Raw genomic sequence first — 19,525 nt, 5'->3', positions numbered from 1 at the left:
TCATGTAGGTGTGTAATGCATATACAAGAATGTGTGGTATATTCTTGTACCAATCCCTGTATAACCTTGGAGTTATGAACTCAAAGTCTTTCCTTTGTGTCTTTAAGAATATTTTTCATGTACGGGCATTTGATAGTTTCTCAAGAAATGCTAGCTAAACAGTGAACAAAATAACAGAGTGGGTTTACCAGTGGGTGACAAGTACTTGCAGAACACAATGAGTAAAGCGGACCTCAGCGAGAGGTATATTCCTTCAATGGAGATCTGAAATATGAATGAGTCCAGACCTCTCCATCCGTTGCTTTCACTCAGCCAAACCACCCAAGTCTACACGATCTAAGTAAAACAGGTTGATTGCTATGCAAATGAAGCTTCCAAAGTCCCTAGCAACCGCCCGCCGCCACCACCAATCAGCTTGCTTCTCCTAATCCCCTCTATTATAGAATTTCTAGAGCAGTCCTAGGGGTGAGCCAGCCTAGAGGGAAGGGAACAGATGGGGTGGGACTGGGCACTGCTGAGCCAAGACGACGGGGGAATAGGTTAGCTCTGGGCCCAGGAGGGCTCCTAGAGGCTTATTCTGGGTAAAGTGTTGGTCTTCTCGAAACTCAGGAGGTAGGGGAACCACATCCTGGTCTCACCCACCCACCCTAGTGTGAGCTGCCATCTCAGCCCTCCCTTCCCCCTCAAACACTTAGGCCACTGGACCATGTGTTGTCCCCGCCTCCTAGCGACCCAGATACTGCCATCAGCAGCATCCTCTCTCCTCAAGGAGGCATGCATGTGATGCCCGAGGTCCCAGGCAATTAAGGTCCTTGATAAGTGATGTGTGAGTCCTGTGTGTCATAGGACGCTGCCCACCTCCAGCTGGTGCTGACCAAAGGCCTGGCCACGAGCACTAGGTTGTTCTTTCTCCACCCAGACCTTACTTCTCAGATCCCCTTTGTCAACTGGAACACCCTCTGACATGACCCGGATGCTATTGCTCATCTTTATCATGGTCCATCCAGGTGAGAGGGCTTTCTCCCAGAACCCTGAGGGTGTGGGGCCGGGAGGAGTGAGGATGGGGGAGGCTGACATTGAGGCCTGAGGGGAGTGGCCCAGAAAGGAGAGTGGGAGCGGGTGGGGTCCTCTGGAAGCTGAAGCAATGTGGACACCCCCAGTTCACAATTCCCTCCATTTCTCCTCTTTTGTTGCCCACTGGGAGGGTCACGCCCCAGCTTCCGTCCCAGCGGTCCTTTCTTCTCAGCCACCATCCTAGTAAGATAGAGTTGAAGAACCAGTATAAAGAGCTTGAAGGGAGGAAGAGGTGAAATTTTTTTTTGAAGGGGTCAATTTTAATTTGATGAGCTTAATAAGCCTATTAAACAAGGCTTATTATCTAGGGTCTAGATGTAATTAGGAGTTTGGGAGACCTAATTAACTCTGAGGGAAGTTTCTCAGTGAAACTGATTTTAATTAACTGAGGGACGTTAACTATCAGCCATATCCATGAACTAAATGCAGTGTGGACTCCAGACCCACAGCTTTAGCATCAGCTGGGAACCTGGGGCAAATTCTCAGGCCCAACTCTAAACCCGAGTAGGGTCGGGCCCAGGAATCTGTCTTAGCAGACACTCCAGGTGATTCCGATGTGCTCTCAAGCTTGAGAACCACTGAAATAGAAGAATGGCAGGTAAATTTCACGAACTAGAGAATCTAATTGGAGATTTTACGAATTGCTTTAATTCATCCATTTGGTTGAGTTAAAGAGGGATTTCAATCAATTATTGCTATGTCTTCACCTGAAGACTTTATTAGTTAATAATGCTCTTTAACAAAAAACAAAGTAGCAAGGGTGGTGTACTGTATACGGTATGCCATTGGTATGAAAATAATACCTGGAATAGTATAGTTAATTATTAGTTAGCTAGGCAGCCACATTCATTAATGAGCTCCAATTTCAATGGGACAGGTTAAGTTTCAGCAAGACATTACTAGTGAATGTGGCTGGACAGTGATGGGATGGGGTGAGGATGAGTGTTGGTATAGGAAAGGATTTGAAAAACTATTTATTTTTTATTTTTTTAAAGATTTTATTTCTTTATTTGACAGAGAGAGACAGCGGGAGAGGGAACATAAGCAGGGGGAGAGGGAGATGGAGAAGCAGGCTTCCCGCGGAGCAGGGAGCCCGATGCGGGGCTTGATCCTAGGACCCTGGGATCATGACCTGAGCTGAAGGCAGACGCTTAACGACTGAGCCACCCAGGTGCCCTGAAAAACTATTTAATAAACAATGTTAAGAAATGAGGCTGGTGGAGAGCAAGGGGTTTCATGGGGTAGCAAAGTGCTTGATCCTCTGGGTCCTCTGTGGGTGGGGACACAGCTGGGATATTCTACTGCAAACTCTCTTGTCCTTTCTCTATATTGTAACCAGAGAGGTGTTTTTCTGGGTCTTCTCTTTGCCTGCCAGGATCCTGTGCTCTCTGGGTGTTCCAGCCCCCGGAGATTCGTACCCAGGAGGGCACCGCTGCCTTCTTGCCCTGCTCCTTCAATGCCAGCCGAGGGAAATTGGCCATTGGCTCTGTCACGTGGTACCGGGACAAGGTGGCCCCAGAGAAGGAAGTGAGGAATGGGACCCCAGAGTTCAGGGGCCGCCTGGCCCCTCTTCCCTCTTCCCGTTTCCTCTATGACCATCAGGCCGAGCTGCACATCTGGGACACCCAACACTGTGACGCTGGAGTCTATGTGTGCAGGGTGGAGGTGCTGGGCCTAGGTGTTGGGACGGGGAATGGGACTCTGCTGGTGGTAGAGAAAGGTGAGATGGGAGACCCCACTCTTCCTGGAAGTTGGGAGTCTTTCCCTGAGGCCCCCTGCTCTCTGTCCCTCCCTGGGCCTGTGCCTGCTTCTTCCTTAGGTCCCCCCTTCGCCTCTTCCTTCTACCACCCCCATGCAGGACCTCCTCGGCTAGGGGCCAGCACAGTCCTCCTCCTTCGGGCTGGATTCTATGCCTTCAGCTTTATCTGTGTGGCCATGGGCAGCACCATCTATTACCAAGGCAAATGTAAGGAAGGGGGCTAGGGCAGTGGTGGAAGAGAGCTGGAGGAGGGGGAGACAGAGAGCCGCCGGAGGAGGGCTGCGGCGCCCGCCGAGCAGCTCCCGTGGTCTCTCCTGCAGGCCACCGTCACCTGGGAACATGCTGCCACTTCTTAGATGCCGCTGATGAGTGATTCCAGACCCCAGGCATCCAACTGTCTTCAGGAGACCCCAATAAATCCTCCTCTGCCCCGCCACTAATGCCTTCTTATGAGTCTCATGTGTTTCCTTTTCCATTATCCAGGTACCCCAATATGCCCCTCTCTGGGGTCCCCCGACTCTTAACTCTCTCTTCTACCAAGCCTGGCCTGGAAAGGTCCAAGGAGCGAGCTTCCCGGTAACCGTGCCTGGAGCCCCCTCCCATCATCATCCCAGGGCTCAGCACCTCCACCTTTCTGGGGTACAGGAGGCTGAGGCGGATTCTCCTGAGAAATGGGGAGTATCAGATCTGATGAGTCCTACATGTCAACTCCTCATTCCAGCCAGGCCCACGCGTGTACTCTTTCTGGCCTTCAGGGGAACTTGGGTCCCTCAACACCCTTCTTCCCCTGAGAAATCACTACTCGACCCCAGAACGGGTGGGAAGATAAGTCGCTTACGTTTTGATGGTGGCCTTGCTGAATGGGACGGAGCTGAGTTGGACTGAGAAGCCTGAGATACAGAAGCTGGCAGGACATGGTTTTTACTGGGTGGGCCACAGGGTCCACCTGGGTTCCGGGAGGCGTCTGGGGGAGCTCCGGGGGCTTAGTTCTTGGCAATGCAGGCATATTCGGTGCTGGGGTCCTCCTTGGCACCTTCCCCGTGGCTGAGGTCAGGCCTCTCCCTCCAGGGCATGGGCAGCAGAGATGCATAGTGGAGCTCTTGCTCCGAGAGCTGGGCCTGGGGCCAGGGAGAAGGTGCTGCTGGGAGGTCGCCAGAGGAGCCCCCGCCCCCGGTCCTTCCCACAGGCTGCTGCCCACCCCCCTGTACCTCACTGCCTCCTCAGCGCCCCCGCCCTCTGTCTCTGCCCGCCCGAGCCCCTGCTCTCTTCTCTCGTTGCCTCTTCTCCCTGGGCCTCTGTTGTTCTTATTCTCCCTCTCTTTCTCTTGCCCTGCGTCTCTCTCGTTCTCTCTGTCTCTCTAGTTTCTTCCTCTCTCTCCTTTCTGTCTTATTCCCTTTTCCTTTCTCTACACCATTTCTCTCTGCTCTTCTCATTCTTACTTCTCTCTCTCTGCCTCTTTTATCTCTGCCTCTCCAGCTCTCTCATGCCCTCCCCGCCCCCCTCCCGCTTTCCCTCGCTTCTCTTGCCTCCACCTGCCTCAGCCCTCAGCCTCCTCTTGCCCCCATCACCTGCTTCCCGGCCCCCAGACTCACCCAGCTCCTCTCCAGCCTCCTCACTGGAAGAAAAGAAGAAGCTCAGCAGCCCCCCCCCACTCCCCCCACCCCAGAGGGTGTTTCCTCACTTGCTGACATCTTTGTGGTTCCCATGGCCAAAACCCCAGTCTCCCTCTTTGGATACTCTCGGCTCCTCTCTCCCCCCCTCCTCTCCCAGGGCGGGTGGGAACTGACGGGCACTTCTGGGAAAGCAGTAGGAAAGGGTGTGGGTGGGGGCGACCCGGGGCACTGCTGTGGGCGATGGGGCTCACCTTTCCGATGGAGCCGACACAGACAGGCGGACACAATGACCACAGCCAGGAGCAGGAGCCCCCCCAGCCCCAAGCTCCCGCCATATAGGTAAGGGCATAGACCCTGCAGGGAAAAGGGGTAGGTATCAGGGACCCATTTCTCCCTTCGGCTCACCCCATCCTCCTGGTTATCTCAGCCTCCGTGGGTATCTCAGCCCTGCTCTCCAACAGTTTTAGAGGCAGAAAAACATACTCAGATTCTTCACCCCAGATCGGGTTACCTCACCTCCTACCAGAGGTGCCCATCTCTCACCGGTTACCTCACTCACCCCTCAGAGGCTTCCCACTGCCATCCGTGCTGTCTCTGGGTCTCCCCATGAGGTCCCTTGCCCACCCGCACTAGTTGTCCCCTAGCCATCTACTCAAGAATGCACATATACTGCTTTCTATCCTCTGTTCCCTGCATACCCTCCACCCTCCTTGTGCAGTGGGTTACCTTACCTCTGTCCATTCCTTACAAGCTGCCATTAGGTCAAGCACTGAAGACTGACCTGGAGGTCAGGAAACCTAGCCCTGCTCTGCTAGGCTAAATGGCCTGGGCCAAGTCACGTGCCTCAAGTTCCTCATCTGTAAAGTGCGGGGCCCTCTGTTACAACTGTTCCAGGGCTGAGGAGCCCCACTGATGTGCCAACCCTGACCTGGGCACTTTCCCTTTGTCATTGCTAATCCTCACAACATAGGGTATTATGGTGCCCTTTTCCCTGGTGAGGAATCTGAGACTCGAGTCGAGACTCTTACAAGAAGGTTCAGCCTAGAAGTGGCAGAGCTGGCCTGGAACCCCAGAGCTCCAGAGCACACCCCTTTTCCTCTGCCTTAGGCTGACTAGGTGGTTCATGGGGACCTCTCCAGCACTGGGTAGTTCTAGGTTCTGGTGAGGGGCTGACGGAGGAGGAGAAACCAGGGTTTCTGGTGGTGTGTGTGTGGACCAGTGAAACACAGGGAGCTACCCGGCAGCTGGGGCCGCTCCCTCGGCCCAGAGCCGCTCTGGGGAGCAGGGCCCTATGTGGCTGGTGTGGGGAGCCACTTCCCACGGACAGATACTGCTGGGGCTGAAGTGGGGCATGGAGGAGTGTCTGGGCCCCATAACTTCCCCTCAGGCACTTCCTGCTCTGCAACCACTGGTTCCTGTTTGAGGGCAAAGAGGGGGGTTGCCGACTTCATGCTGCCAGAGCCAGCTGCACTGACCAGGGTCCGGAAACTGGGACCCTCCTGGGCTCAAGAGGAATGCTGGGGTGTGTGTGGGGGTGGGTTGGGGAGCAGAAACAGGTGGAGAGGAGGACCTGTGATCGCCATGAGGGGAAGTGGAGGCAGAAGTGGATTGTATTTAATTCTTTGGGAGCAGAGACAGAGGCTGGACAGCAGATGCTTCCAGGGCTCAGGGAACCCCAAAGCCATACTCTCTTTCGTCATCTTAGCTTCACTTCACTGCAGGGCGTGACTGCCTCTCCCTGCCCCGTTTTTCCCCACCAGGGCTCCTGCTCTCTCCCAGCTTATCCAGAGCCTGTGGCCTGTGGGTAGACAGACTCCAGACTGGCCGGAGCTGCCTGGGTGGAGAGGTGTTGCCACTTCAAACATTCTAGCCCCTCCTCTGGCTTTAACGTCTCCCCTAGTCTGGATGCCTCCCTAGCTTCATCAGGAGAGGAAGTTAGGCTTTGAAGGTTAGGGTTACAACATCTTTTCTTTCAGACTCCTGGGACTGTAACTAAGCCTATAATCCCCCACAGCTCCAGCCATCCTATTGATTCTGCAAGTAGTCAGTGAGGGTATACCTCCTCTAGGTACCTTCCCTGATTAATTTTTCCCCAATTACCCCTCACAGTGCATCCGCTGAGAGCTCATGATCCCAATGTGTACGTGTAGACACACACCCAGGCTCCCACATCAGAGTAGGAGCTCTGGTAGATTTGGGGAAACTTGCCTGGCGTTCTGGGGCTGTATCTAGCAGGGCACTTGAGTGATTAATGAAAAGAATCAGAGGCAGCTAGGCTAGATAGATGTACAGGAGTATATGAGTACTGTTGATAGTCTAGGACAGAAAGCTGGTGACAAGTTGGTGTTGGGAAAGAATGGGGGCAATCTCGGTGGACTGCCTGTAGGAGGCAGCATTCTGATGTTGGGCACACAAATAAGGGCAGTGATCCGAGACCTTCTGGACAGAGACCTGGATGAAGGCCTCTTAGTGGCACTGAGATAGAGAGGGAGATGGGTGCTGGAAGATTGCACACCCAGTCCTTACAGAGAGTGAAGACTGGGGAGCTCATGTGGGGGCAGGAGGTAAGGAGGGTATCTGTGCCTGGGTCCATATGCATTTGCATTTCCTTCTTCAAATTCAGAAACTTTCTGGCATTTCTTCTCTCTCCCCCCAGCTACAATGTTCCCCGTGTTGGACAGCAGGACAATATTCACGGTTTTGGTTTTTTTCACACATTTTATTATTAAAATGTTCAAACAGAACAAAATTGAAATAATTTTACAGTGAATATATCCCTACCACCTACATTCTAAAATGGACAGTTTTCTATATTTGCTTTATCACATACCTATCAATCTATCTCATTTTTTGGATACCTTTCAAAGTTGCAAACATCAGTACACATTTTACCCCTAAACCTCTTACCATGCTTATCGGTGACTCGAGTCCAGCTTTTGTTTCCCCATTTCTTTTTTGAGGAAGGCAAGATTTACATACATTAAAATGCACAAATCTGAAGTCAGTACTCAGGGTTTTTTGTTTTTTTTTTTTAAACTGTCTTGTGGTCAAGGCTCTGGAGCCAGACCGCCTGGGTTCAAATCCTGACTCTGCCACTCCTGTGTGGCCTTCTATAAGTTCCTTAACCTCTCTGTGCCTCAGTTTCTTCTTAGGGTTTTTGTCAGGATTAAAAGAATTATTATATATAAAGTGTGTTGATCAGTGGCAAGCACTCGCTAAGTGCTATTTGTATAATAGCTATATTATTATTATTAATACCTAATCACAGAGATGTCATCAAGAAGGGGACATGATCTGAGACCACCTCCAACTTCCTTGGACCTGGTCTTTCCTCCCACTGCACTGTCTACCATACCATTTGTTGCTGCTCTGTTTTGCTTCCTCATTCATTCATTTGTCCTTCCTTCATTTATTCCTAAACATGTAGTCAGCACCTGCTAAATGGATGGGGCTCACTCTAGACAGCAAGCTCTTTGAGGGTGGGGCAGTGCCCTATTGCTCTCCCATCTACCCTCTGTGGAGCAAGGGAGGTAATGCTCATTTCCATCCCTCCTCAGTGAGTCAACAGTCAGTGGGGAGGCTGAGGCCCCTTTCAGCTGCTATTTCTGTGGACTGGCTTAACTCTGCTTCTCACCAAGCTCTGGGGGTTAGGGGTGAATGAGGGAATGGAAGGAGGAGATTTGGTCTAGTGCTGGCATAAGTTCTTCTCAAGGACCTGGATATCCATCTCTCAAGACCTCAGTTCTTGTCCTATTCCAGCCCTTGACCTCAGGGACGTGGACAGAGCCCTCCTTCCCAGCACCCACCACTGGAGTGTAGAAGAATGCAGACCGCCCTGGAAATCTGGTGTGCGGTGTTCTCCTCGCGCCGTTCTGCTGCCTGACTCTCTGTAAGCTACCTTCCCTCCCTGGGCCTCAGTTTCCCTCCCTGCTGAACCAGATCTCTAAGGCTCCCTCCAGCTCTACCCTACAAGCCTGTCACTTCACCCCAACTTCTTCCCCAGTTCAGAGAACCCGGGCATCCAGCTGCCCCACCCCAGCTCTGGGTAAACAGGAAGCTGGGTGAGGGGAGCAGGGGTGTGTGGAAAGTCCCAGCCAGGTGTGTGGGTCTATGGGGAGGGGGTGGCCCCACCCCTGAGGTATGAAAGCCCCCCTGCCCTGGTCCTGGCTCAGTCTCAATGGGGGCACTGGGGCTAGAGGGCCGGGGTAGGAGGCCCCAGGGGAAGGGCTGCCTCCTGCTGGCTGTGGCGGGAGCCACTTCCCTGGTGACCCTGCTGCTGGCTGTGCCTATCACTGTCCTGGCTGTGCTGGCCTTGGTGCCCCAGGAGCAGGGACAAGGACTGGTGAGTAGCTGCAGCCAGCCCTGCCGGGGTTGCGTGCTGCTGATGCTCACTTACCTCTAGCTACGCCTGCGGCTCTCTTGTCTCATCCTGCTCAGTTGGCTTGGCTGTCCCTGGTGGGGATGCCTTGTCTGCCTCTTTGCTGGTCCTCTTTCCACTCTTCCCGTGATGCTGTTGTGTCCTGAAAGCTCCAAGCTCCTTCCTGGTTGTCTGGCTGTCTCTTTGCCTCTTCCCAAGACATACTCAGCCCCCGTCTCTGAGTACATGTGCCTCGCTTGCTCTCCCTCCCAGGGAGATGTGTGTTGGGGGTGGGACTGGTAGGAAAGACCCCAGGCCTGGAGCTTGGGTCTGCGTTGGGAGGGGTGGGGTGGGCATCAGCCAACACTGAACTCTGGGCACTGTGACCCCACCCACCCAGGTAACAGGGACGACTGACCCGGGGGCACAGGCCCAGGCCCAGCAACGATTGGGTAAGAGCAGACCATCTCCCCCTCCCCTGCTCCAGCCCTTCAGGAATGCCCAGCTCCCATCCATCTGCATCCCCGGGAATCCCGCCATGGCGCCCTGTCTTCTCAGGGGGACCATGCATGGAAGGCCGCCCTGGCCCTCAATAGTGGACTCTTCCCCCCTTCCAGGGTCACAGGAGCTGCCAGAGGAGGAGGCAGAAACAGATTTCAGCTCCAGGCTCCCAGCCGCCCACCTCATAGGTAAGGATCTCATAGGTAGTCCAAGGGACCGGCGCTGCTGCCCACAGTTAGAGTCCCTTTGCTCTGTCATTGCAGGGCTCGGTTTCCGACCTGCTTCACCACCTCTGGTCCCTAAAGGGCCCACCTTCCGCTCCTCCCGCAATCCATCTTCTTGCTTCCCTCCTGGAGCTGTCAAAACCCCGCCTGGATCTCCCCACCGCCCCACCGCCGCGCTCCGCACCCAACACTCGGGTGCCCTTGGTCCCGTCCCCCAAATCACTGCAGAGGGGGCGCCGCGCGCCCTCGCCCCGCCCCCGGCTCGGCTCCTGCAGGGGGTTAAGAGCCCCCACTCTCCCTCCTACTCACCCTCTCGGAAGTCCCGGGCCTGGATCCTTCCTCCAGGATCGGCTTCCCGAGCGCCGACGGGCCCCCGTTTCTCCGCAGGCGCTTGGACGAAGGGGCAGGGGCTAGGCTGGGAGGCGAAGAAAGAAGAGGCGTTTCTGAGGAGCGGGACGCAGTTCTCGGGCGCCGAGGGGCTGGCGCTCCCGCAGGACGGCCTCTACTACCTCTACTGTCACGTCGGCTACCGGGGCCGGGCGCCCCCTGCCGGCGGGGCCCTGTCGGACCGCTCGGTCACGCTGCGCAGCCGGCTCTACCGGGCGGGGGGCGCCTATGGGCCGGGGACGCCCGAGCTGCTGCTCGAGGGCGCGGAGACCGTCACCCCGGTCTTGGACCCGGCCCGGACGCGCGAGTACGGGCCCCTCTGGTACACGAGTGTGGGCTTCGGCGGCCTGGTGCAGCTCCGGAGGGGCGAGAGGGTGTACGTCAACATCAGTCACCCCGATATGGTGGACTACAGGAGAGGGAAGACCTTCTTCGGGGCGGTGATGGTGGGGTGAGGGCGGGGATCAACGACTGCCTGGTAGGGACGTGTGACTCAGCCCAGATAGTGGGGACCCAGACTCCAGGGACCCCGTGGCAGTGGGGAAAATGCAGGAGACTGCAAACTGATTGCGAGGCTGAAGAAAATAAAGAATGTAAAGCTTTAGTGCTGCCGAACACGGGCGTCCAGGTGCTCACATGTCTTGATTCAGGGTGGGTACGCAAGGGGCCGTTACATAGTCTCTAATTCTGGTTGCTCGAAACAATTCACACCACTTCCTATGGCCTCTGCCCTCTGAGAAGATCTGCTGGTTTCCCACCCACCTCCTATCTCTGAATGAACTTGCCCCAGCATTAGCCCAGTGGGAAGGTGGAAGAAGGGGATCCCCTCAAACCCCAAAGCATCTCCAAGCCTCCTTCTTCGCAGATCCTCCGAGTCCTCACCAGACTCTACCTGCATTCTTTTCTCTTGGGTCCCTCCCATCAGTGACAGGAATCCTGACGGGGAAGGCCAGCCCTGTTCTGAGGAACCAGGCTGGGGAGAAGGAATAAGGCCCTGAGGGCCTAGCACTTCTTCCCTGCTGCCTGCCTGGCTGCCTGAAAGCCCCTTTAGCCACTATCCCACAGTCCACTGTCCTCCAAGGAAGAACACACAGCTCATTGGGTGTGAGGGAGGAGGCCAAAAGATAGGGCCTGGGACACCAGGGCGAAGCTGGGGAGGAGAGGGAGAAAGTCTGGGGCCCTTGGCCCTATGCAGGGTGAGATGGAAAGTCTTCACCCCTTGTTCACCCCTCGGGTCCGCTTTCCGCACGTTGGCAAGTGTGGGGGCCCAAGGGTGAGTAACAGCAGCCCCCTCACCCCAAGCACCCCATGACCGACTTTCAGCTCCAGGCTGAGGGAGGCAGAGAGGACCCAAGGCCCTATCTAGGTCACCCCAGTGGGTCATCCCACCCCTGCGGCATACCACACAATTTTTCCCCTGCCCAGCAGCCTGGCAGGAAGGAAAGCCCAACTTCTGAACCCGGGGGGGACTCCCACTCTCTGGGTCTTCATTTCTTTTCTTTTCTTTTTTTATTTTATTTTATTATTTATTTTATTATTTTTTTATTTTTTTAAGATTTTATTTATTTGCGAGAGAGAGAATGAGAGACAGAGAGCATGAGAGGGAGGAGGGTCAGAGGGAGAAGCAGACCCCATGCTGAGCAGGGAGCCTGATGTGGGACTCGATCCCGGAACTCCAGGATCATGACCTGAGCTGAACGCAGTTGCTTAACCAACTGAGCCACCCAGGCACCCCCTTTTTTTTTTTTTTTTAAAGATTTTATTTATTTATTTATTTATTTGACAGAGAGAGACAGTGAGAGAGGGAACACAAGCAGGGGCAGAGGGAGAAGCAGGCTTCCCGCTGAGCGGAGAGCCTGTTGCGGGGCTCGATCCCAGGACCCTGGGATCATGACCTGAGCCAAAGGCAGACCTTAACCAACTGAGCCACTCAGGCGTCCCTGGGTCTTCATTTCTGACTCCATATTTGTGTGTGACTCTGTGTCCAGAAGAACTTTCCTGAGGAGAGAGGGTGCTTTTCTCTTTCCAGCCCATCTAGCTCATGACCCTCCCCTCATCATTCACCAAGAACGTATATGAGAGCTGGCTTATGAGTCCTTCACTCGCATCCTATTCCTGGTTTTAAATTTTCTTTCGTCTCTTCAATTCCACTCACTGAGAGACGGAAGCAGATAGAACGGCTGGTGGCTGGACAAAGGAAGAAAGTCAGAGTTCACTGAGTGCTTACTCTGCCAAGTGCTATGCTGGGTGCTCTGATGTAGCTTCGGCCTTCTATTCTCTCGTGGCCCCGTATGCGGGGGGGTGGGCGTGTCTTCATGGGGAGACGAGGCTCAGTAACTGACTCAGGCTGTACAGTTAGGGCTGCTGGGGGGGCCTGGGATCCGGCAATTTGGAGCCCTGACGCCCAAAGGTCTGGAAGTCCTTTGGCTGTGATTCAGGTGCCTGAGAATGTGGCCCTTCCCAGACTCTCTCTTGCAGGCTGCAACAGCAGGAACAGCAGGAAATCTCACCTGAGCACTTGAGGTGCAGGACTTCCCCATTGGAATTCCCAGAGTCGGAAATTCCCATGCCCTGAGGGAGAGGTAATTAGGTTCAGGCTCCAGTTTCCTGGGGGAAGGGCCTATTTGCCCGGGCTTTGTTATATGCAGGGTCTCCTGAGCCCCAGTAGTCCCCCGAGTGGGAACTGTGTTCAGGGATCTTTTTTTTTTTTTAACTTTTATTTGTATTTATTTTATGGGTTCAGGGATTTTTTTATTTTTAAGATATATTCATCTATTTGAGAGAGAGAGCGTGCACGTGCGAGTGAGCCGAGGGAGGGGCAGAGAGAGAGGGAGAGAAGCAGACTCCCAGCTGAGACTTGGGGGCTCCATCCCACCAGCCTGAGATCATGACCTGAGCCAAAATCAAGAGTCAGATGCCCACTGAGCCACCCAGGTGCCCTAGGTTCAGGCTTGTAGAGAGAGGACTTTAGGGAGTGGCCTCCCACCCCCAAGGAGAGGAAGATGCAGAATTAATTCCAAGAAAGAGACCCTGTTTCTTTTTTAAGCACATTTTATTTCTCGCCACTGACCAGTAGGGCGGTTACAGACATAACTCCCCTGGGGAGCAGAGGTTCAGCGATGTAGCGACAGTCAGTCACCAAATCAGCATTATTTAGATAACTGGATCAGATAAATATTTTTGAAAAACGTAAGCAAAAGGAGGCACAGAGGCCAGGAGGCCAGGTGGGAACAGCCTTAGAGTTCAGCTCCGTTTTCACAGAAAACATGTCTGAGCCAAGGCAGCCCCTACATTTGGTCTCCCAGGACACCCCAACCTCCCAAATAAATACACATTCATCAGTAAATAAATAAATAATAAATAAATAATAAATAATCACAAGTGCAAACATAAATAGAGCTGGCCCCATGTGGGAGGGGCTGGGCTTTCCTTCTCAGGAAGAGTCTGGAAACATTTAAAGAAAGGGACCCCTGAGGTCCACTCATGTCAGGTTCTAGGTGAGATCTTCTCAAGGGATGTTCTGAAGTGTTCTAGCCAGAACTAAAGGTTCCCTGACCCTCATATTCCAAGTGTTCCAGGTTGCGTTCAGGGATCCAAACCTGAGATCTCCAGTGAGCGCTGGAAGCCCCAGTTTGCATTCTTGGTAGGGGCCAATGCTCCAGTGTCCGGGTCACACATCCCTGGATCTTAGGTTTCTAAGTGTTGTTGTTTAAAGTTCTAAGCTTGGGGCCCAGCCCTGAGCCCCTAATTCTCTTTCTAAGCCAGAAGGGGATGAGGGGGGTCAGAGGGAGTAGATAATAAAGGGGTTGAGGTGGGCAAGGATGGACGTCCCGCCCCCTCACAGGGCAATGATTCCAAAGTAGACCTGCCCGGACTCGGCAAAGTCGAGATAGTCAGGCAGGTTGATCTCAGCGCTGAGTCGATCACCCTTCTCCAGTTGGAAGACCCCTCCCAGGTAGATGGGCTCGTACCAGGGCTTGGCCTCAGTCCCCTCTGGGGTCTCCCTTTGGCAAGGGCTCTTGATGGCAGAGAGGAGGTTGACCTTGGTCTGGTAGGAGACGGCGAAGCGGCTGATGGTGTGGGTGAGGAGCACATGGGTGGAAGGGCATCCTTGGCCCTTGAAGAGGACCTGGGAGTAGATGAGGTACAGCCCGTCTGATGGCACTATTAGCTGGTTATCTGTCAGCTCCACACCATTGGCCAGGAGGGCATTGGCACGCCGGCTCAGCCACTGGAGCTGCCCCTCAGCTTCGGGGTTTGCTGGAGGGAAGGAGAGAAGGAGGGAGGCGTGAGTCAGTGTGACCCTGTCAGTTCCACTCTCCACATCCTGGCCCTCAAGTTCTGCCCACCCCCCCACATCCGGTTCCTGTCCCCTCTGTCGGTCTTCCCACATCCCATCTGGCCACGAGGTTCTGAGTATCCCCCTCAAGGCCAGCGAGTCCTTCTCATACCATCCAAGGTCTGTCTCCCCTCAGCCTGAGTTCAGCCCCCACATCCTATCCCCCCACACCCTATCAGCTTCACTGCCCCCCGCTGAATCCTCAGAGCTCTTACCTACAACATGAGCCACAGGCTTGTCACTTGGAGTTCGAGAAGATGATTCTGAGGAGGAAAGAAGAAAGACAAAGGTGAGACCCTTAAGCTTCCTGGGAAAGATCCTGCTGCTTTGACCTCCATGCCTTCTCCCCTCAAACCAAAACCCTGAATTTCCCGCACTGCTGCTATCCCAGGACCAACCCCCACCCCCACCCAAGCCCAGAATCAGGAGAAAGGCTTTGGAGACACTTACTGACTGTCTGGGCCAGAGGGTTGATTAGTTGGAGGCCATCTGGGAGCTGTTGGAGAGAAGGAGGTTTAGCATCAGAGCAAGTCGCCCCTGAACGAGAAACAGCCAGGCTGCTTCTGTAGCTCATGCTCTAGTTTTCTCTCACCATTCAGTCATCCCCCAGCACTCTCACTGAGTGTCCTCCACGAGCCGGACACCCCATCTTCATCTTTCCTTATCTCTTTCCTCACATCTCTCCTTATCTCTCTCTCATATCGTCCACATCTTTCTGTCTCACCATCTTTATTCATATCACTTGTTCTGTTCCCATCTCTCTCTCCACATCTCTCCACACATCTCTCTTTCCATATGTCTGCGGGCTCATTCGTTCATTCAAGAAGCATTCAGTGAGCACCTTCTGTGGGCTCCCTCCCTCTCTCTTCCCCCATCTCTCTCCATGTCTCTTTCTGCCTCCCCATCTTTCTCCACGTTTTCTCTCTCACCGGTCCCCATCAGCACACCTCTTTCCCCGAACCCCCGAGAATGAGCCGAGTCTGGTGGGGCACTCACCTCTTCCCTCTGGGGGCCGATCACTCCGAAGTGCAGCAGGCAGAAGAGCGTGGTGGCTCCTGCAACGAGGAGGAAGGAGACGAGGCTGAGGCACAAGAACCTTCTGGAGCCCTGGGGGCCCCCTGCCTTCTTAGGGAGTGCCTCCTCGGCCAGCTCCACGTCCCGGATCATGCTTTCAGTGCTCATGGCGTTCTTCCCAGAGGGGCTCGGGTCCAGCTGGGAGATGGTAGAGCCCTGGGGCAGTGTGTATTAGAGGGAGAGAATCGCCTGGCTGCTTGTCTGGGGGTGTGTCGTCTGAGAGGTTATTTCCAGGGGGTCTGCAGTTGCTTCTCTCTCTCCTGGCTGGTGCCCTGGTGTCCTCGCTGAGGGAGCTTCTGCTGGCTGGGTGTGCAAACAGCTGCATTTATATACCCATGGGGTGAGAAGAGGGCGGGGAAAGGCTCTCATTCAACCAGCGGAAAACTTCCTTGGTGGAGAAACCCATGAGCTCATCTGGAGGAAGCGGTAGTGGGCCCTACACCTTCTGTCTCGGTTTCTTCTCCATCGCGGGGGCGGGGGTTTGGAAAGTTGGGGACACCCAGGCATCAGGGATACTTCCTACCCTCCCCGCTCGGATTCTGAGGGGGGCTTGCTGGGCCAGTTACTGCGGTGTATGTAGGACCCTGGAGGCTGGACCCCAGTTTCCCTCTGCCCCCAATTCCCATTCCCTCTTTTTTTCTTTTTTTTTTTTTGAGGCTCAGGTCTGTGGCCTGTTTTCCTCTGATTTCCAGACTGGACTTAGGTAGGTGTAGAGCTAGACGTGGGAGGGGCTTCAGAAAGCCATCGCCTTGATGGGGAGAAAAGGTGGGGGGGAAACTATGCTGGGTCCTGAGACATGTGTTTGGGTCCCTGGGGGAAAAAGGAGCTTGAGAGAAGGGAGCTTGAGGCGCGGGATGTGGATGGGGTCTCTGAAAGGGCTGGGGAGGGGGCGGTAAATGGCAGGGACACGCTTGGGACAGCCCCAGTGGGAGCGAAAGCAACCTTGGGAATTCACGAACCCCATGAGGGCAGGCCTTCTCCTTTCATTCTGACCAGGGACTCAGCAGTGTTGGTTTCAGTCTTGGCTTCCAAGGGAATCTGAGGCCCTGAGTTTTGCATGAAGGCCCCATCTGTCAGAGCCCCTGTGTGTAGCCATGTATCCCAAAGAACTCTAGTGCCCTCCAGATTGCTGGAGATAGCCCTAGCCCTCAGAGCCCCTCTGTGTGACCGTGTCTCCTGAAACGTCTCCTGTATTCCCCAGCCCCCCAGCCTTGGGGGTCTCCCACTCCATTCTTCCAGAGGGTCCCCATGTCCACCCCCATAGTCCCGAACACCCTTTGGTGTGGTCACTTCTCCCCAGAGGACTCCTGTAACCCCCATTCCTCAGAGCCTCTCTACACGTGGCCATATTTGCCAGTGGTCCCCTGACTTCCACTCCTCCAGATCTTGGACCCCCATTTTACCTTTTTCTTCCCAGCTTATCCTTTGGTTTCCCTGCTGTGGTCTGGCTGCCTCACCCCTGTGATTCCGCCACATTTCCCCAGAGCTCCTAAGGCCCCTTCATCTCCTTGTAGTCCACAGTTCCTGTCTCTTCTGAGGCCCCTGTCCTCCTTCCGTTTCTTAGAGACCTGGGAAATTCTCCCCTCCCAGACAGACAGACAGACATAGACAGTATTTCAGAGAAAAGAGGTTTATTGGGCTTCATCGAAGGTGCAGATGTCTCCTCATGGGGTGTTTAGTCAAGCAGTGGCTGGATCTGAAGAGTCTTTTGCTTCCTTCTAGAGCTCCCCGGTGTCTCAGCCCCACTTGTCTTCTCATTCACTGTGTTATCCTTATGCCGATGTTCTCTTGCTCTTCATCTCTTGGGCATATTTCTCTCTCTTCTGGTGGCCCTCTGTTATTCCCTTCCCTCTATCCTCCATAAATAAATAATTTAAGTTTTTCCCTGCATAAATAATTCCCCCTCCCCTGCCTCTCTGTCATCCTCCCAAGCTCCTCCCGGTGTCTGACCCCTCCATGTCCAGGGCTAGGTCCTCCTTTGATGGAAGGACAGATGAAGAGCTCTGGGCAGGAATTTCTAGGCAGACTTGAAATCCTCAGCCTAGCATTGGGTTTTGCTGAAAGGAGGTACGGTCCCCTGGGGTGCCTAGAATTCCTTCTTTGGAAGCGCCAGGTAACACGAGCAGGGGAGACTTGAGGCTATTGGAAGGATCAAAAGAGAGGTGCGGTGACCCTTGAAGTGGTCAGAATGGAGGCAAAATGGGGAGAAGGTCTTGAAACCAATTATTTTTCTTTCTGGATTTTTCTACAGAGCAAAGGCTCCAAAGAAGACACTACTGGGGCTGAGGAGTAGGTGGGAGACGCCATCTGTGTGAGTGGAGAGCTGATCTCCCTGGGTGAGCAGGAACACAGCTCCCTGGTACACGGAGCGCACCCAAGGTCCCTGTGGCCCTGGGCACACGGACTTCTGAGCGCTGAGGAGAGGCACGTGGAAGGGGTACTGGGAGGAGAAGAGCTGGACCTCATGGGCCAGGTAGAGAGGGGTGGGGGTGGCCTTGGGGAAGCAGCCTTCCCCAGAGAAGACCACCTGGGAGTAGACAAAGTAGAGGCCACTGGTGGGGACCAGGAGGGAATTGTTGCTCAAAGAGAAGCCATGGCGGAGGAAGGCACGATCCGTGTTTGCTCTCCAGCGTAGTGAGTTCTGGGTGCTGGGGTCTCCTAGGAAGAGCCAGAAGGGATGGGAGAGGTTGAGAACCTGGGGGTCAGCACTCTTAATCCCTGAGGATGTAGGTGTTGGGCCGAGTTCCTGGGGGATGGCTGGGAGGACAGATGGGAGTGGGATACCTCTGTTCTGGGGGGTGGGGGGGGGTGGGGGGAGAGGTGCAAGAGATGCTTGGTCCCTTGAAGGGGGTGTAGGAGGAGAGCTGGGGGTGACATGTCCGGGCAGCCAGGTGAGGTTTACCAATAAGATGAGCAGCAGGTTTGAGGGTGCCTGGTGCGAAGTGCTTCTGAGGGTGCTGGTAGGCAGTCCGGGCAGCTGAGGGTGAGCTGCCCACACCAGGAAGCCCCTAGGGGACAAGAGGGTGGAGCATGGCTCTAGGGCCCAAAGTTTGGCGGGGCCACCCCTGCAGCCCCCATTCTCCTGCTGCCTCACCTGGGCCTCAGGCGGCAGGGCCAGCAGCAGCCCCAGAAGGAGGAGGAGGGGGGCGCTGCACACCCTCAGGAGGTAGAGCCGTCCAGGTGGTGTCATGGGGAGAACCTGCGGGGAGAGAGACAGTGAGCGGGGCGGGGCCGGGGCGGTGACGGGCCTCCTGCCCGCGGAGACAGCCACGGGAGAGCCAGGGCCACAGAGGAGAGAAGGGGACAAGGTGCAGGCCGGAAAACCCCAATGTGAGCAGGGGGGCACAGAAAGAGAAACAGACACGAGAAGGGAACAGAGAGGGATCGTGGCAGAAACAGAGAACGTGTGACAGAGACAGAGAGAACAAAGACTGGCTGATGAAGACTCCGAGAGAGGGGAACAAACCGCTCGGAACCCACCGAGGCCCGGGCCCAGGCAGGCGGCACGGGAGGCGCCGCGGCGCGGGCGGAGGGGCGGAGTGCCCAGGGGAGTCCAGCGCCGGGCAGCCCGAGGAGGAGACGGGCCGGGAGAGTCTCACCTGCTGTGCGGGGCCCCTGGGCCTGGACGCCTGGGTCCCTTTATAGAGGAAGCGGCGGTGGCAGCGTGGCGGCGTGGCAGGCGGCGGGCGGGTTCTAGGCCCCGGGCTGGGCCCCGGGGAAGCCCCCAGGGCTGAGAAGATGCTGCCGTTTCAGTCGAAGGCAGGAAAGGCTGAGGCCCAGGAGTGAACCACAGGCTGGGGGCTCAGACGACTGAGTTCTGGGAAAGGGAGCGGGGTCAGGGGAACCGTGGGCTGGGAGGGCCAGGGAGCAGGGTCAGGCTTAGGAGTTCCAGAGAAGGGACAGTCAGTTCGGGGAGGAGGGGGTGGGGGAGCAGCTGGGGCGTGGGCTGGAGGCCCGGTTCCCTGAAGAGCGATTATATATAACACCTCTGCACCCTTGGTTGATTACAGGCTACTCTCTGTGCCCATTTCCTCCTCTTCTACCCCCATCCTTGTCCCAAATGGTTCAAGTCACCCTCGTCCCAGTATGTGTACTTTCCTGGTCGTCTGGCAGGTTTTCTATCAAGAAGTTGCATTATATACCCTTTTGCCCTGGACATTCTGGTTTATGCTTGTCGTCCTGGTGAAAATGTTCATG

General features: G+C 55.0%; 5 protein-coding genes across 7 annotated transcripts; 2 read left to right on the top strand and 3 right to left on the bottom strand.

Annotated features, from left to right (window-relative positions):
* The first annotated feature begins 964 nt into the window (after window positions 1-964).
* Window positions 965-3,077, top strand: NCR3 (natural cytotoxicity triggering receptor 3). The gene is made up of 3 exons (XM_032398462.1): window positions 965-1,007; window positions 2,414-2,794; window positions 2,933-3,077. Exons 1-3 carry the CDS (start codon window positions 965-967, stop codon window positions 3,055-3,057), a joined length of 549 nt encoding a protein of 182 aa, XP_032254353.1. The 3' UTR covers window positions 3,058-3,077.
* LST1 (leukocyte specific transcript 1) lies at window positions 2,221-5,249 on the bottom strand. 2 transcript variants are annotated; one of them, XR_004298603.1, is made up of 5 exons: window positions 5,178-5,249; window positions 4,698-4,800; window positions 4,426-4,448; window positions 3,672-3,951; window positions 2,221-2,258 (listed from the first exon to the last, which is right to left on the bottom strand). XR_004298603.1 is itself a non-coding variant. In XM_032398526.1 (4 exons), exons 1-4 carry the CDS (start codon window positions 5,202-5,204, stop codon window positions 3,817-3,819), a joined length of 288 nt encoding a protein of 95 aa, XP_032254417.1. In that variant the 5' UTR covers window positions 5,205-5,249; the 3' UTR covers window positions 3,059-3,816. The 2 variants fall into 2 exon arrangements, 1 of the variants encoding a protein (XP_032254417.1); XM_032398526.1 differs by lacking the exon at window positions 2,221-2,258 and having other exon boundaries at window positions 3,059-3,951.
* Window positions 5,250-7,579: 2,330 nt separating this feature from the next.
* Window positions 7,580-10,387, top strand: LTB (lymphotoxin beta). Of its 2 annotated transcripts, XM_032398524.1 has the most exons (4): window positions 7,580-8,788; window positions 9,204-9,255; window positions 9,421-9,492; window positions 9,916-10,387. In XM_032398524.1, exons 1-4 carry the CDS (start codon window positions 8,624-8,626, stop codon window positions 10,368-10,370), a joined length of 744 nt encoding a protein of 247 aa, XP_032254415.1. In that variant the 5' UTR covers window positions 7,580-8,623; the 3' UTR covers window positions 10,371-10,387. The 2 variants fall into 2 exon arrangements, with proteins under 2 accessions (XP_032254415.1, XP_032254416.1); XM_032398525.1 differs by lacking the exons at window positions 9,204-9,255; window positions 9,916-10,387 and having other exon boundaries at window positions 9,421-9,574.
* Window positions 10,388-13,617: 3,230 nt separating this feature from the next.
* On the bottom strand, window positions 13,618-15,697 carry TNF (tumor necrosis factor). The gene is made up of 4 exons (XM_032398490.1): window positions 15,251-15,697; window positions 14,705-14,750; window positions 14,470-14,517; window positions 13,618-14,175 (listed from the first exon to the last, which is right to left on the bottom strand). The coding sequence occupies exons 1-4, from the start codon at window positions 15,434-15,436 to the stop codon at window positions 13,754-13,756; spliced, it is 702 nt and encodes a 233-aa protein (XP_032254381.1). The 5' UTR covers window positions 15,437-15,697; the 3' UTR covers window positions 13,618-13,753.
* Window positions 15,698-17,573: 1,876 nt separating this feature from the next.
* On the bottom strand, window positions 17,574-18,518 carry LTA (lymphotoxin alpha). Its single transcript, XM_032398418.1, has 3 exons — window positions 18,423-18,518; window positions 18,231-18,336; window positions 17,574-17,986 (listed from the first exon to the last, which is right to left on the bottom strand). Exons 1-3 carry the CDS (start codon window positions 18,516-18,518, stop codon window positions 17,574-17,576), a joined length of 615 nt encoding a protein of 204 aa, XP_032254309.1.
* Between the last annotated feature and the right edge of the window lie 1,007 nt (window positions 18,519-19,525).

The sequence above is a fragment of the Phoca vitulina genome, unplaced genomic scaffold (genome assembly GCF_004348235.1).
Source record: "Phoca vitulina isolate PV1807 unplaced genomic scaffold, GSC_HSeal_1.0 scaffold116, whole genome shotgun sequence".
In the NCBI taxonomy this organism is placed as follows: Eukaryota; Metazoa; Chordata; class Mammalia; order Carnivora; family Phocidae; genus Phoca; species Phoca vitulina.
This window is presented reverse-complemented; position numbering and strand designations above follow the sequence as displayed.

Bases quoted from the DNA above. Each gene is read 5' to 3' on its own strand.
- NCR3 (XM_032398462.1), top strand. From the start codon at position 965: ATGACCCGGATGCTATTGCTCATCTTTATCATGGTCCATCCAG. The intron at 1,008-2,413 runs GTGAGAGGGCTT...TATTGTAACCAG, and splicing joins CTTTATCATGGTCCATCCAG to AGAGGTGTTTTTCTGGGTCT. The intron at 2,795-2,932 runs GTGAGATGGGAG...ACCCCCATGCAG, and splicing joins TCTGCTGGTGGTAGAGAAAG to GACCTCCTCGGCTAGGGGCC.
- LST1 (XM_032398526.1), bottom strand. From the start codon at position 5,204: ATGGCAGCTTGTAAGGAATGGACAGAG. The intron at 4,801-5,177 runs GTAAGGTAACCC...TTTTCCCTGCAG, and splicing joins CTTGTAAGGAATGGACAGAG to GGTCTATGCCCTTACCTATA. The intron at 3,952-4,425 runs GTGAGTCTGGGG...CCCTGGCCCCAG, and splicing joins GGAGGCTGGAGAGGAGCTGG to GCCCAGCTCTCGGAGCAAGA.
- LTB (XM_032398524.1), top strand. From the start codon at position 8,624: ATGGGGGCACTGGGGCTAGAGGGCCGGGGTAGGAGGCCCCAGGGGAAG. The intron at 8,789-9,203 runs GTGAGTAGCTGC...CCACCCACCCAG, and splicing joins AGGAGCAGGGACAAGGACTG to GTAACAGGGACGACTGACCC. The intron at 9,256-9,420 runs GTAAGAGCAGAC...CCCCCCTTCCAG, and splicing joins CCAGGCCCAGCAACGATTGG to GGTCACAGGAGCTGCCAGAG.
- TNF (XM_032398490.1), bottom strand. From the start codon at position 15,436: ATGAGCACTGAAAGCATGATCCGGGACGTGGAGCTGGCCGAGGAGGCA. The intron at 14,518-14,704 runs GTAAGTGTCTCC...TTTCCTCCTCAG, and splicing joins CCCTCTGGCCCAGACAGTCA to AATCATCTTCTCGAACTCCA. The intron at 14,176-14,469 runs GTAAGAGCTCTG...CCTTCCCTCCAG, and splicing joins GCCTGTGGCTCATGTTGTAG to CAAACCCCGAAGCTGAGGGG.
- LTA (XM_032398418.1), bottom strand. From the start codon at position 18,518: ATGACACCACCTGGACGGCTCTACCTCCTGAGGGTGTGCAGCGCCCCC. The intron at 18,337-18,422 runs GTGAGGCAGCAG...CTTGTCCCCTAG, and splicing joins CCCTGCCGCCTGAGGCCCAG to GGGCTTCCTGGTGTGGGCAG. The intron at 17,987-18,230 runs GTAAACCTCACC...GGCTCTTCCTAG, and splicing joins ACCTGCTGCTCATCTTATTG to GAGACCCCAGCACCCAGAAC.